This window comes from Excalfactoria chinensis, chromosome 1, assembly GCF_039878825.1.
Source record: "Excalfactoria chinensis isolate bCotChi1 chromosome 1, bCotChi1.hap2, whole genome shotgun sequence".
Classification (NCBI taxonomy): domain Eukaryota; kingdom Metazoa; phylum Chordata; class Aves; order Galliformes; family Phasianidae; genus Excalfactoria; species Excalfactoria chinensis.
The window spans coordinates 15,702,742-15,715,801 of NC_092825.1; the positions used below are offsets into that span (position 1 = coordinate 15,702,742).

Genomic DNA, 13,060 nt, shown 5'->3' on the forward strand with positions numbered 1-13,060 from the left:
CGGCCGCCACTGCACCGCTCCAGCCGGTAACGCCGCGCAGTCACTCCGGACCCGGCCGGTGAGAGCGGTACCTTCCCGCCGCCCGCGGAGCAGTGCGCCGAGGCGCTCCCGCAGCCCGCAGAGCCATTGCGCCCACCTGCCCGCCCGGCGGCTCTCGCTCCCTCCGTCGCCCCTAACGCGGAGTTCGGGGCCGGCCGCCCCGGGCGGGCACCGCCGACCGTCGGGGCGGCCCTCCCAGTTCCGCGCCGCAGCGCTCCCGCGGCCTTCCCGTCCCCGGGCTGCTCGGGGAGCCGCTTCTGTACCGCAGCTCGGCCCTTCCTCTGGAGCGGGCGGGCGGCTGCAAAACCACAGCCTTGGCTTTTTTCTTTTGCTTTTTTTTTTTTTTTTTTTTTTTTTTTTTTTTTTTTTTCTGGAGGAAGGGGTGATTTATGGCATTCCTTCATTTGCGCTCTCGCTTTCCGCGAGGATGGCTGCGACGGACGCATCAACCTGATCAACCTGTAGACTGAGCTCGCTCCCGCCGTAGCCCAGCGCTCTGAGGGCGCTCTGCGGTGCCACCGCCGGGCAACGGCGGCGGGACGGGGACGGACGAGGGAAAAATCGAAGCGGTCGCAGAGCCCCCGAGGCGGGAGGCGCGGAGCCGAGCGGAGGGCGGCGGTCCTCCCTCCGCCAGGGATGGCGGGCTGAGCCGAGTCCCCCCGCGCCACGGAGGATCTCCGAGCCGGGGGAGGAGGAGGCGGGGGGTGCAACAAATTGCCGCCAGCCGGGAGAAGTTGCAGTAAAGAGAAATCCCTCCCTCCCTCCGCTCCCTCCCCTCCCCGCTCGCTCTCTTTCTCTCTCTCTCTCTTTTTCCCTCCTCCCCGAGCCGTGGCAGCGAGCGGCGGAGCGGCGGCCCGACGAGCGAGCGAAGGAGCGAGGCAGCGAGCGGCTCCCGCAGCCCGGCGATGCTGCAGCGGCTCCCGCGGAGCCTCCCCGGGGTGGGCCCGGCCCCCGCTCGCCCCGCGCCGCCCGGCGGCGGCGCGCCCTGAGCGGGCGGCGGCGGCGACGGCCCCGCGGCGCAGCGGGCGCTGTTGCGCAACCTGCCCGGCGCTGCCGGCCTCCCTGCCCCCGCCGCCGGCTCGGCGCGGCTCCCGCGGACACGGAGCGCTGATTCATGGGGCCCCGCGCCGGCCGCCTCGGCGAGGAGAGCGCGGCGCTGCCGCTGCCCCCGCGCGGGGTGTGAAGCCCCGGCCCCTCCTCCGCAGCCCCGGGCTCGCCCGCCCTGCTCGGGAGTGTGGTCCCTGCCGGGAGCCGCCGCGCCTGGCGCACAGAGGGAAGCGTTGATGCATCGCTGTGGAAATTCATTGTGTGACTTTCTGGGTATTTACTGAGTTTCAGACCGAGATGCAGCTCTTGAAAGCTTTATGGGCACTAGCAGGAGCAGCGATCTGCTGTTTTCTTATATTTGTCATCCACTCACAGTTTCTTAAAGAAGGTAATTATATCTGCATGTCTACATACCCTGTTCTTTAATACTACGATCTGTACGAGGTGCCTTAATTATTTTTTACTGTTTCCAGTATGTTCTATTTACAGCAGTGCTTCCACGCCGTTTTTTTTTTTTTTTTTAAATATTTTTATTTTTTTATTTTTTTGTATGTGTGTGTGTTTCTTTTCTTGCCGCTTAAAGCCTTCTCGTGTTTGTTCCATTAGCAAATAGCGAGCTTTGGACTTACGTTCTTGGTAAATGCATAGATGTATAAAATCGGTGTGATGTTTGTATTCTGCGTTTTAGCGGACGTCTCACGGCTCTGTGGGGTACGTCCGGTGCATAGGAAATATTTGTTGCTATCAGATGACCACCGAACAGCAGTCGTCATGGGAGTATTAATAAACCAAAAACCCCTTAACAAGTAAACGTCTTATTTTTATACCGAATCAATAGGCATCCTTTCCCTCTTCCTTGTTCAGTAAATTTTCAATAGATGGCACTAAAGTTCTATGGAAAGGGCAGGGCAGAGCAAATCCTGGGCATGCAGCGTCGTCCTTCTCCTCGCTGCCCCACCAGGAGCAGAGGCCTTTACATGCTTTCAAGGCTCCGTTTTTTCCACCTTGCGGTCAGAAAACTGCGATTGCAATTTGTCGGAGAGAACAGCTCGGATGGGGCGGCGGGTTCTATGTTGCATTTATTTTGTCTTTATTTCCTGCGTGAGTTGGGTGGGAAAAGAAAGCGTTTGATTAAGTGGATAGAGGAATTTTCTCAGGGAGTAATTCTCCTGTGTTTCTGGTTTTGTTTCCTTATCTTCTTTTCTTCACTGGAAATTTCTTCTTATTATTATTGTTCTACGTTGTAATAATGTTTCCTTTACTCATCTGTAAAGGCAACTGCTCTTAGATACGAGCATGAATCCTGAAAGATGTATTTATATTGGGTGGTGTATGAGAAGGATCAGTGCTGTTCCTTAAGAAGCACAATGTAAAAACATGGGGTTTTAGCAGACCCATGTATTCCTTTTTGTCACGGTAGTGCAGCCGAGGTGGTGGCTGCTGGAGGAGGCAGCTGAGCTGTTTGTGGAGCTCTGCAAAAAGAGGAGAAAAACTTTTCTGTGCCTGGGACAAAGTTTTGCTCTGGGCTGGGCAGAGCGCCTGCCCTGCACCCACAGAAGGGCCTCTACTGGTGGTACCTCAGTGTGGGGCATCACAGCACTGGGCTGTGCCTTTGTGCTGATCTTTGCTGGGACGGATAAACACAGATTTGCCTGGTTTGCTTGGTCTAAAAAGCGGTATCCAGATATCGATGGTGCCAGAGATTTCTCCTTTAAGAAAGGAGCCCATGCTTTAGTTGCACTGTGTGCAGTGCCTCTCTTATATTCACTTATTGAGCATGCCTTTAAAATGCTTGGACTGGTCTGTTCGTATATGTCTGTCTAAGCAGATGACTCATTTTGAAGAGATACAGCAGAAAGAAATATAGCCCGGCATCTCAGGCTATTTTATTTATTTATTTATTTTTGTCAGTATTTGCATGATGCCGCTTCTTTCTTACTCCTTTTTTTTTTTTTTTTTTTTTTTTTATGTCTTTCACTCCATGATTTTTAGACCCATGTTGCCATGAATAATCCATAATGGAAGAAGCATTTAGTATCACTTAAAGTATTTCTTCTTGCACTGTGGGATGGAAAGCTGCTACTAAGTTAATATGTGAAGGCAGAAGCCATGGCCAGGCACTGAGCACTTCAACATGTTTTCCATTGCTTCTCCTCCAGCTTTTATAGCCACTCTTCACTCTGAGCACAGAGAGAAGTCTAAGCGTGGAGCTTGTTGGGTAACTTAATTACACCAGTTTGTTTATTATATCTGTGAAGAAAATATTTCTTCTTTGTTTAACACTGTGACCCGAGTACTTACGGTAAATACAGACTGTGTATGTGGGGGGCCGCTTGTCAGCCCTTCCTGACCGCTGCTCATCTGCACAGCAGCGTTCCTATCCCTCCTTACAATTACTTCAGCAGTGCATGTTTTCACCCCCGTGGTTTCAGTCCTAACATGGAGTAGTGCAGTGGAACTGGCTGAAAGTCAAGGTGGTATAACTGAATTCTTCTCTCTGAGGAACTTTCAGAATATCTAATAAAAATTGGTAGTTTTAGCCACTGTGGATTCCAATACAGGCATGTAGGAGGAGGATGAATAGATAACAGAAGCCTGAAGCTGAATATTGTAAAGAATTAACAAAAGCGACATGGAATTTTCTACTTTTTTTGTTTTGAAGCCTGCAGTAAGAAAGCATGGGAAAGCAGACTGACGGAACGACCAGCAAAGCATTTAACTATAAGTCTACCATGCTGGTTTACTGAACAGATATGTATGAAGAAGAACTCGTGAGATAGCAGTTACCTCCATAAGATGTGAAATTGTTCTCAGATATTGGAGTTTGCATTCAGATTTTATTAAAAAGTTGGGAATGGTGTGTCTCATTGCACATAATGGTGCTAGGCTGTTGATTTCCTGGCAAAAAGATTAATTTCCCATCGGATCCTAATGAACTACATGGGCTCATTGTTTGCAACTCAGCTGTGCGGTCGAATTCTGAAGTTAAATACTTAGACATTTTCATGTGATCATTTCTTGTGCAGAAGGATAATTTCCTGTGGTCCCAAGCAGCAAACAAGTAAGCCACCCGTTTGCTGGGTTCAATCAGATTAGCTGATAGCATGCATCTCCTGAGACTGTTTGACAGTGCAAGTTTATACAGCATACATCCCTTTTGTTTGCAACACAACTGATGTAAGAAGAATGACAGGTAGAATTAATTAAAGGTCTGACTTAATTTATTAATGCACACTCTCTCCAGTTTTTGATTGTTTTGTAGTATTTACAGCTTAGCATTCTTCCAGAGGCCAGTCTTAATGGAAAACTGACATCATCTTCACATCTTACATTTCTAAGTGATTGCTATTTGCCTTTTTTTCTTTTTTTCTTTCCTGTATTAATTTTCCCTTTAATCACTTAGAATTAGTGCTGCCATCTGTTAAACTTTTGCCACCTATTAACAGAAGAAATTTTGACAATTTCAGCTGTGCTGCATGGCACAGAGTGTGCAACTTTGATGACATCCAACTAAAACTTACTATCAGAAGCAAATCCTCCTTCAGTCATGTTCACAGATATGTTACTGTGTGTTGCTGTGGTCTACTGAGAGTTTTCAGGCTGTTTTCTCTTTGGTTCCTATGCTGAACATGCATTTTTTCTCTAAGTAGACCTGTCTTAATTCTTAAATATTTTAACACAAGTTTCTGAGTTTAGGCAATTTAGTAGCAGCCTTACATTGCTGCAGTTTAAACTGCACAAGAGACAATGAGTGCTTGTTCTGAGATGAGTGGGAAAGAGCTGTTTAAAGGTTTATTTTCATGAATATGTTTTTTTTCAGGAAGTGAAGAATGGGTGACACAGGGTGCCATTTTTTCCACACTTAGGCTTTTGTGTGGAAATACAGGTCATCCTGTGGCTAATCCGTTCCCCTCTGTCCAATCTGTCCTTCAGTGTTTCTGTAAGATGAATAGAGCTGTGAACCCAGAAAAGGGCATTGTGATTCGTAATTGCAGTCCCAAGCCGGTCTGATCTTCTTGCAAAGCAATTTAAACCCACCCCAGTCAATCCCAGTCACTGTGAAGAGGTCTGGAGAACTGAAATATCCACTTCTTTATTTATTTATTTATTTATTTTTATTACACCACTGACAATTAAAAGTAAGGAGTTACTTTCACTACCCGAGTCTGGTTTTAAATTATTTATAGTCTATAACTCTCTTTCAAAGAGAGCTGGGAAAAAACTGAGTTGGTGCTATGCACACTAATTGTGGGCACTCCTCTGCCCCCAGACAAGTACCCTTTTTACCTAGCAGAGCATTTAACCATTCAGGCACAGCAGTGATGGGGAAAGATAAAGGATACACTTTCTAAATATGTCTTTTAATAACATGGAAAACAGTGCTGCAAGGGGGTAGACTTTGGCAGGGCATGAATATACTGAATCCAGGGTGTGTTATAGCCTATAATATGCTTTTAACCGTTTATTTATTTTTATTTTTTTTAATAATTCTGTGGATGTTAAGTAAGATCCTAGAACACCTTGTCTATCAAGGGCAAATTAATATTTTGAATCATTTATGAGATTTGAGCATGTGAGCGGGATTAAACATAAAGATGGGTTCAGTCCCAAGACTCAAAATAGAAATGATTGGAGCATAGAGGTCTGAAAACTGCATTTTTAATCTGCTGGGTAGAAGCTCTAAAGCAAGTCATGTAAAACAGGCAATAGTTAAGTAGAGGCAGGAGAATTCTGATACTTCTGTTACAAACTGATTATTATAGTTATTAACCAGAATTTTAGTATCACCTATGCAAATTTAGCATATGTTCATATATGTGAACAGTGTACCTGTTTAGCACATCTTTCATAGCTGTGTTTTTTTTTTTTTCTGCCCTAGGCAGAAGTTTGCAGTTGTTGGGTACGCTCAGACTGACACTTTTCTGTCAGGAACATTTAGAGGAATTAGTGTCACAACAGCAAAAATGCTTCAGTGCTTACTTCTAAAAAGTGCATTTCTTACTCATAACAACTTGGTTAAGGTTTATACTTAACATTAGTATCTTTGACAGTTTTTGCAGGTTGTAATGTGCTAATCTGCTGTAAAACTATGGGAACATTTTGTATACATATATATATATATCTTTTAATGTAAGTTTTGCAACTGGAAATATCCCAGCCATATTAGCCATATTATTCCATTCAGGTAACCCCAACCGACTCTGCTACCCCTCTGCTAGCATTCAAAAACCTCTATTGATGGGGTTATTTCTTTAGAGCTTTCTGTTCCTGTAACCTCACAGCTTTGTGTAGTTGCTAGGACTAATGCAGACTACTGTATAAAACATTTGAGGAGAGGACTTGTCTTCCAAAGCCTTCTGAAACTGAGAATCTTGCACTTTTCATTGAAAGAATTTGAATGTGATTTATAAGGAGAGGTAATATTTCCCTTAAGATTTGTTCTTCTTTCATAGCTAAGTCATTCCAAAAAATGACAAAGCGAGAAAGAAAATTGCTCTTAAGAACGTGAGAAAAAGTTTTCATTTATTTTAGATTTATTTATTTATTTATTTATTTATTTATTTATTTATTTCCATTTTCCCTTTTATACTCAACTTGTGTCTCAAAACAGTAAGGGACCTTGCATACCAGATGTGCTGCATATATTACCTATATATAGTAGATCTGAGTTGAGGACGGTTTGTCTCAAATGTAAATGTTTCTGCTTTTTGGTGTTCAGTTTCTTTCAGCAAACTGTAGTATAGTTATTTTCTTCGATTTGTCATTTTTTTACTGGTCTGTGAAGAGGCAGATAGGAGTGAGATTCTCAGAGCAGCACGTCAGACCAGAGAGGGTGCAGGATGCTCAAGTGGAGGGTTTGCCTTCTCGTTCATGGAAACAGATTTGACTTTTAAAAACCATGAACTTGAATAAGTTCTGAACAAGGAAAGAACATGTATTGGAAAGGTTTTGGTATTTTCATTATTTATTTGTTTGTTCATTTTCTTACTTATTTTAGGATAGAGAAGTGTAGCAGCAAAAGGAAGCCATGCAGACAGAATTCTCAAAAGTTTTCTTTTCAGGGAGATTAGAGAGGTGTTTCTGTCTGACATCTGGCTATGCCAGGAGATACTTGGTAGTATTTCTGTTCATAGAAGGTAACTTCAAAATAGTCTTTGGTTTTGAGTGATGAAAATTACAGATGCATTTGTCTTCACAGTGCACCACAGATGTATAAGACCCCTACTTCTCCTGACTGAGTAATCTGACAAAAGGAATTAGTAACAGATTTTCAGTAGTCTTTGTCTGCCCATTTTTGTGCCCTAAGAGCACAAGTGAGGAATTGCTGACCTTTCTCAGTATTTATTAGCGCTACCTATTATGAAAGGCGGCACTGTAGGCTGATGTGTTTCACATCATACAAAAGTATGTACTTGTTAGATCTGTTGATTACTCTTATTTTGAAGTGGACATACACATTTGATCTTTACTGTATCAAAAATGAAGCTGGAATAAAAACAAGACATACACAATGTGATTTCTTTAACTGAATTAAAACTGGAGCACTGGAAAAAAAAACACAAGTATTTAGAGACCAATAGTTCAATATACAATTGATTAAAAAAACCTATAAATACATTTTACGTAAGTTTACTAATAAAAGTATAAATAAAAGTCCTCTTTTGTCCTAGTGATAGCAATGTTTGGTTTTTGGTGGTATGTAGATGTCTCACTTGGAATCAGTGGCTCACTCGTGTATGACTGATCAGCTCCAGTGTATGTTCCTACACGTCTAGGCTAGGTATGTGTTATATTCAGTGTCAGGATTTTAGTGGATATTTATTTTGCTCAGAAATTATATCTTTTTGCTACTTTAAACCGTTAGTGAGAAATCCGATTATTTGCCTAAATGTGCTTATTATGTGTGCTCTAGAAAACCAACACAGTGTAATGAAACTACCTATTCATTATGTTTTACCTTTGGCACCACATCCATTCATGAGAAATGCTAGTTGGAACAATAGATCTTCCTACTAATTGTCGTTAGTCTTGTGAAAAGCAATGAGTAGCATGTTTGAAACATATCCAAACAACAAATTAACATATAAATAATCAGAAAAATAATGTAATGGATCAATACCTATTGAAATATATTCTAAAAGCAGATGCTATGCTAATGTGTGTTTTCGGGTGAGCAATTTATTATTTTTGACCATAAGGAGGAATGTAGAAGACTGTTAATTTGTCAGGTGAAAAATTAGTTTTACAATAAAATAGTTTATTTTGGATCTCAGTTTCTCTCTACCATACTGCAAAGCTATATTGTATTCCAAAATGTAGATGCTTAACCACAGTTATACATGAAGAAAGATATAGGCCAAATTAGGTGGATACGCAGAAGAACAAGGGGAAAAAATGCAATGATGGAAGATCTGACCTAGAAAGGCGTAATGAAGGGACCAGGGTTATTAAGTTTAGAGAAGAGACTGCTGTGTTGGTAGAAGTGTTCAATGGATAAAATTCTGCCTTAGGAGTAACAAAATTCTTTCTGTAAAGCAAGAAGATGGTGAGAAGCAGTAGGCTCAAGCTGAATTGAGGGAGATTTAAGCTCGATATCAGGAAAAAGTGTAGGGAAGGAAAGTTGTGCTGAACATCAGGGAGGAATTACCGATGGCAAGGACAGTTAAGGACTGTAATAGATTTCCTTGGGAAGCTGTGAAACAGGAGAGTTTTACTTTCAGGTCAAAAGGTCATGTGTTAGGAATAGCAGCATCATGTTGAAGAAGACAGGTGGACTAGGTGACCTCTTGTAGCCCCTTCAAGCCTTATCCTCCAAAATGCTAGCTTACCTAAAATGTATTTAGAAAGCTGAAAGGGTTTTTGAAGCATCTGACTTTAGGGCGGTTTTCTGTTAACTGCTGAAGTGAAGGCTTATGAGAAAATACGCTGGGATCTGAAAGAATTCAGAGGATAAAGCAGCATATGAAATCTCAAGAAAAAACCCAGTGCTTTGAGTACTTTATTAGCTAAATCATACCACTTTCTGAGTAGCAAATATAATTGAAATGGAAAAAACAGAGAATCTCATGATTTATGTTAGACTTTTGGGGCATGTCAGAAAATAAACTGAGGTAGCTAATCTTTTAAGTGCTTTTTACTCTGCATGCTCTTTGGGACTTCAAAGTGTCCTGAACTAGGGCCTTACTCTGTTCATTCTTCATATGCAAAGAGCAGTGAGATTAGAATGAGGAGTGCTCCAGAAGTAATGCCTCATATTTTATTATTTTGACCCATGATATCAGAGGCAGATGTTGATGGTATGGCAGAAGAGGCTGAACCTTCCCACCAATTTTCCATTACATTCTGTTTATGGATGATAGATGGTAGCACAGGGGCTGTCGGACATATTGGTGTCTGACATGGAAGTGCATATGAAGCAAAGGTAAGTAGATGAATCCCTCCATGTTGAAAAAATTGTAGCCAGTGACATTCTTTGGTGCTTACTGCATGTTTTATGGAGACCCAGCAGTGGGTGTTGGCACAGCGAGGTGCTGGGTGGTGCATTTCGGCAGTGGAGGCTGCAACATGAATGACAAGCCACATAGCAGAGGCTCATACACAGCTTTCACACCATGAAATGAAGAACATATCAATCACCTCATACACACAGATCAGTGGATTATGACCAGGAAACTGTGTCTGGAGCTGAATATTAGCTTCAGTGCATTGGAAATAATGGTGGCAACCTTGGAATATCATTGCGTATTTTGTGTCAGATGGGTCCCATGAATGCTCATACAGGAACAGAAAGAACACCGTATGCAAGGCTGTCAAAACCTATTGAACCAATACAAGGCTGAAGGTGACAGTTTCCTGCAGTGTATCATTACCAGTGATGAGATGTAGTGTCATCACTACAAGACGTAGTCAAAACAGCAGTCTATGGAGTGGCAACGTGTGAATTCCCCATCGGAGAAAAAGTTCAAGACACAGCCCTCAGTGGGTAAAGTTATGTGCACTGCCTTTTATGGTAGGAAAGGGGTGAAAGGTATTTCTGGTTTTCCTGGCACTCATCAACTCTGACTGCTACATTACAACACTGACTAAGCTGAAGGCTTGAACTTCCAGAATCAGGGCAAAGAAGAAAACCTTTGCCTTGCAACACAATATTGCCAGGCTCCATACCAGTTTGAAGACCATGGAGCACACTGCCAATCTTGGCTAGACTGTCCTATCACACCCACCATCTAGTTCAGTTTTGGTACTTTCTGATTTTTGTCTCTTTGGGCTGATCAAAGATGGACTGTATGGGCAATATTTTCCCAGCAGTTAAGCCGTGAAACAGTGGGTCAGTTCTGCTGATGCAGATTTTTATGAGCACGGTATGCACACTCTTTCTCATTGCTGATGAAAATGCACAGCTGATGGTGATGACTGTTGAAAAATGGTGTTTTATAGCAGAGAATTTGTTCCACCTTGATGCAATGCCATCCAATTTTTTACTTCTGCGTAGTTTTAAATCCAATTTCAAAATGAAAAGCCGCAAACTGTGCTGACAGAAGATGTGCAGGAAAACAGAGGTCACCTGTTACATAGATACAGGCAAACTTAGAAGTAATCTGTTGTTGGTGAAACACACCACAGCTTGTACTTGGAGCACGTCTTATCTGGAATTTGTTCATGCCTCTGGAACAGTTACATACTGCAGAGTTCTGCTTGGAGGTGTAGGAGAGCTGAATACCACGTGTTTCTTCCCTGAGCAACATTAATATTTATTTAAAGACAGGATATAGGAAATCTTTTATAAGTTTCTGTAATGAAAGTAAAAATTTTTTTACCCCTTTACAGTAGTTTGTCAGAAAGCACCCACATTTTATGAGGCTGTGTAGTGAGTGCTAATTAATCATGACAATGATGTTTTATGGTATCTTTTGTACTTTACTACAGCTTTTATTATATTAAATTACATGGTTTTCTGCATAATTCTTTCAATACAAATTTATGGCTTTAAGGAAAAAAAAAAAAAAGCCACAGCACTGCTCCATTATTCAGTGTTGTACATGTTTTAGAGCTGTGCATGATGGATCTGGGAATACTTTTAGCCTCAAGAGAATCAAACAGTTATTTGAAACGGTCACTGCTTGAGTATTACCTTGCTTATGGCTATGAACTAATTGAGATTAAACTAAAATGATTGTGAGATGCTTCCTTTTCCTGTACATTGTTACTTCCCATTATCTGTTAATGCTTTAAAAGTATTATTTAGTCATTTAGTCATTAAAAAAAAAAGGGGTGGGGGGTGAGGGGGAGGGAGGAGGTATGCTTCTGGGTTGCTCTTTCATTCTTGCTTTTGCTTTTGTTTTTCTGAGTACCTATCAGTAGATGAAGTAGACTTTTCAGCTCCATTTATTGTAAGACAATCTCATAGCTGCTGTAAAAATTTTTGTATACTTGGCCAAAAAGCTACACAAACTGTACCAGATGCTGAGTTAACAGTTGTAGAATTAGAGTGGATGCTGATGAGACTTCAAGTAAAATCTTTAAAGATAAAAAGATAAAACTCATTTTCTGTGTGTTACGTCTTCTTTTGCATTACATATCAATAGCTCTGTTTGTCTGAAACTTTTCAACTTTCCATTCTTGTCCCTGTTTTCCATATATGTCCCGTTTTCCTTTGTGTTGTATCAGTTTTTCCTTTGTGTGGGGCTTTCCTAAGCCCCAAAGCATTTCATAAACTGCACATAGCTTTTCACTTTTTAAAATAAGCTTAAAGTGAAAAGTGTCCCTGGTAACAGCCCTCAGAAACTGAACTGTAAATTTAAAGGCAGTAATGTGGTTAGAGAAAATGAATACACTATTTTATGTTGAGAATGAAATCGTGTCACCAAGCTGATGGTGAGCTTCTTAATGCCCACTTTAGCAATGCTGGGCAGCATTCAATTGCTCTTCAGCTCACTTTTGCCTTGGTCCATTGGTGTGGGAATGCATCTTTTCCTATCTGTAGGATCTGAGTCAAATAATCTGTATCTGCAAAGTAATTGTTACTGAAGAGCTTTCCAAACCAACCAATTAATGCTTGTACTTCACTTAGGCAGGTTTGCTTTATTGCACCAGTTCTTTGTTCCATACTGAGGCACTCCAACTCCTGATGACACTGCCATTTTTCTGGTAAAAATGAGGTTATTTTTCTGGCTCCAGAGATACTAAAAGTTAGATATGGATACTATGTGCAATTGCATACTCCTGTACAGTAAATTATTACTGCTCATAATATCAACTTCTGCTTTAGTATGCATTAAGGCTTATCTAAAGCCAGAGCTGTACCATTGCAAGCACTTGACAAATCTAGAGAAGCTCACAGTTCACAGAAGTACACACATTAAATAAATAAACACAGAAACACAAGCAAGTAATTCAGACTGACTAGGATGTGAGGGGACCTCTGCAGGACACCTGGCCCAACCTCTGCCCCAGCAGGGACATCCAGGGCCATGTCCAGGCAGCTTCAGGAGACATCCAAGGAGGAGACTCCACAGTCTCCAGGCAGCCTGTGCCGGTTGTCCATCCCCTGCACAGCACAGAAATTCTTCCTCTTGTTCATGTGAAATCTCCTGTGTTTCAGCTTGTATGCCTTCTCTCTTGTCCTTTTAGTGGGGACCACTGAAAAGAGCCTCGTTTATTCCTGCTTGCACTCTTCCTTCTGGTATTTATGGTCTTTTTAATGCTCCTTGACAGCTAGAATTGCTTAATTTCTTCAGGAGACCTTGTCCACTTCCATCAGTCTCCTGCCTTCTGTCCTGTGTGCTATGCCAAACAACCACAGTTTCCTTCTTCAAGCATGTGTGGAAACACTGGGGAAAAAGAAGATGGTTAGTGGATCTGTTATGATACTCAAATATCATGAATTTTCTTTTAAATTCTATGCTCCCTGAGAGACAGTTTCCTTTCTAGTTTTGTCTGTATGCTTACATTGCCTTTACTGTCCCTCTTCCCA

At 42.1% G+C, this 13,060-nt stretch overlaps 1 protein-coding gene across 13 annotated transcripts in view; it reads left to right on the forward strand.

Annotated features, from left to right (window-relative positions):
- Positions 1 to 13,060, forward strand: part of TAFA5 (TAFA chemokine like family member 5) — a 421,374-nt gene that overhangs the window by 107,372 nt on the left and 300,942 nt on the right. For 2 of the 13 annotated variants that reach the window (XR_011904164.1, XR_011904165.1), the window contains exon 1: positions 1,135 to 1,474. The exons of 9 other annotated variants lie outside the window; for them this stretch is intronic. Coding sequence is in view for 1 of the 4 variants with exons in the window: in XM_072340756.1 (XP_072196857.1) it covers positions 1,384 to 1,474 (91 nt within the window). In the remaining 3 variants the exon portion in view is untranslated. Of the gene's footprint in view, positions 1 to 1,134; positions 1,475 to 13,060 lie in introns of those variants that run through there. 2 more of the 13 variants (XR_011904166.1, XM_072340756.1) reach the window with 2 other exon arrangements.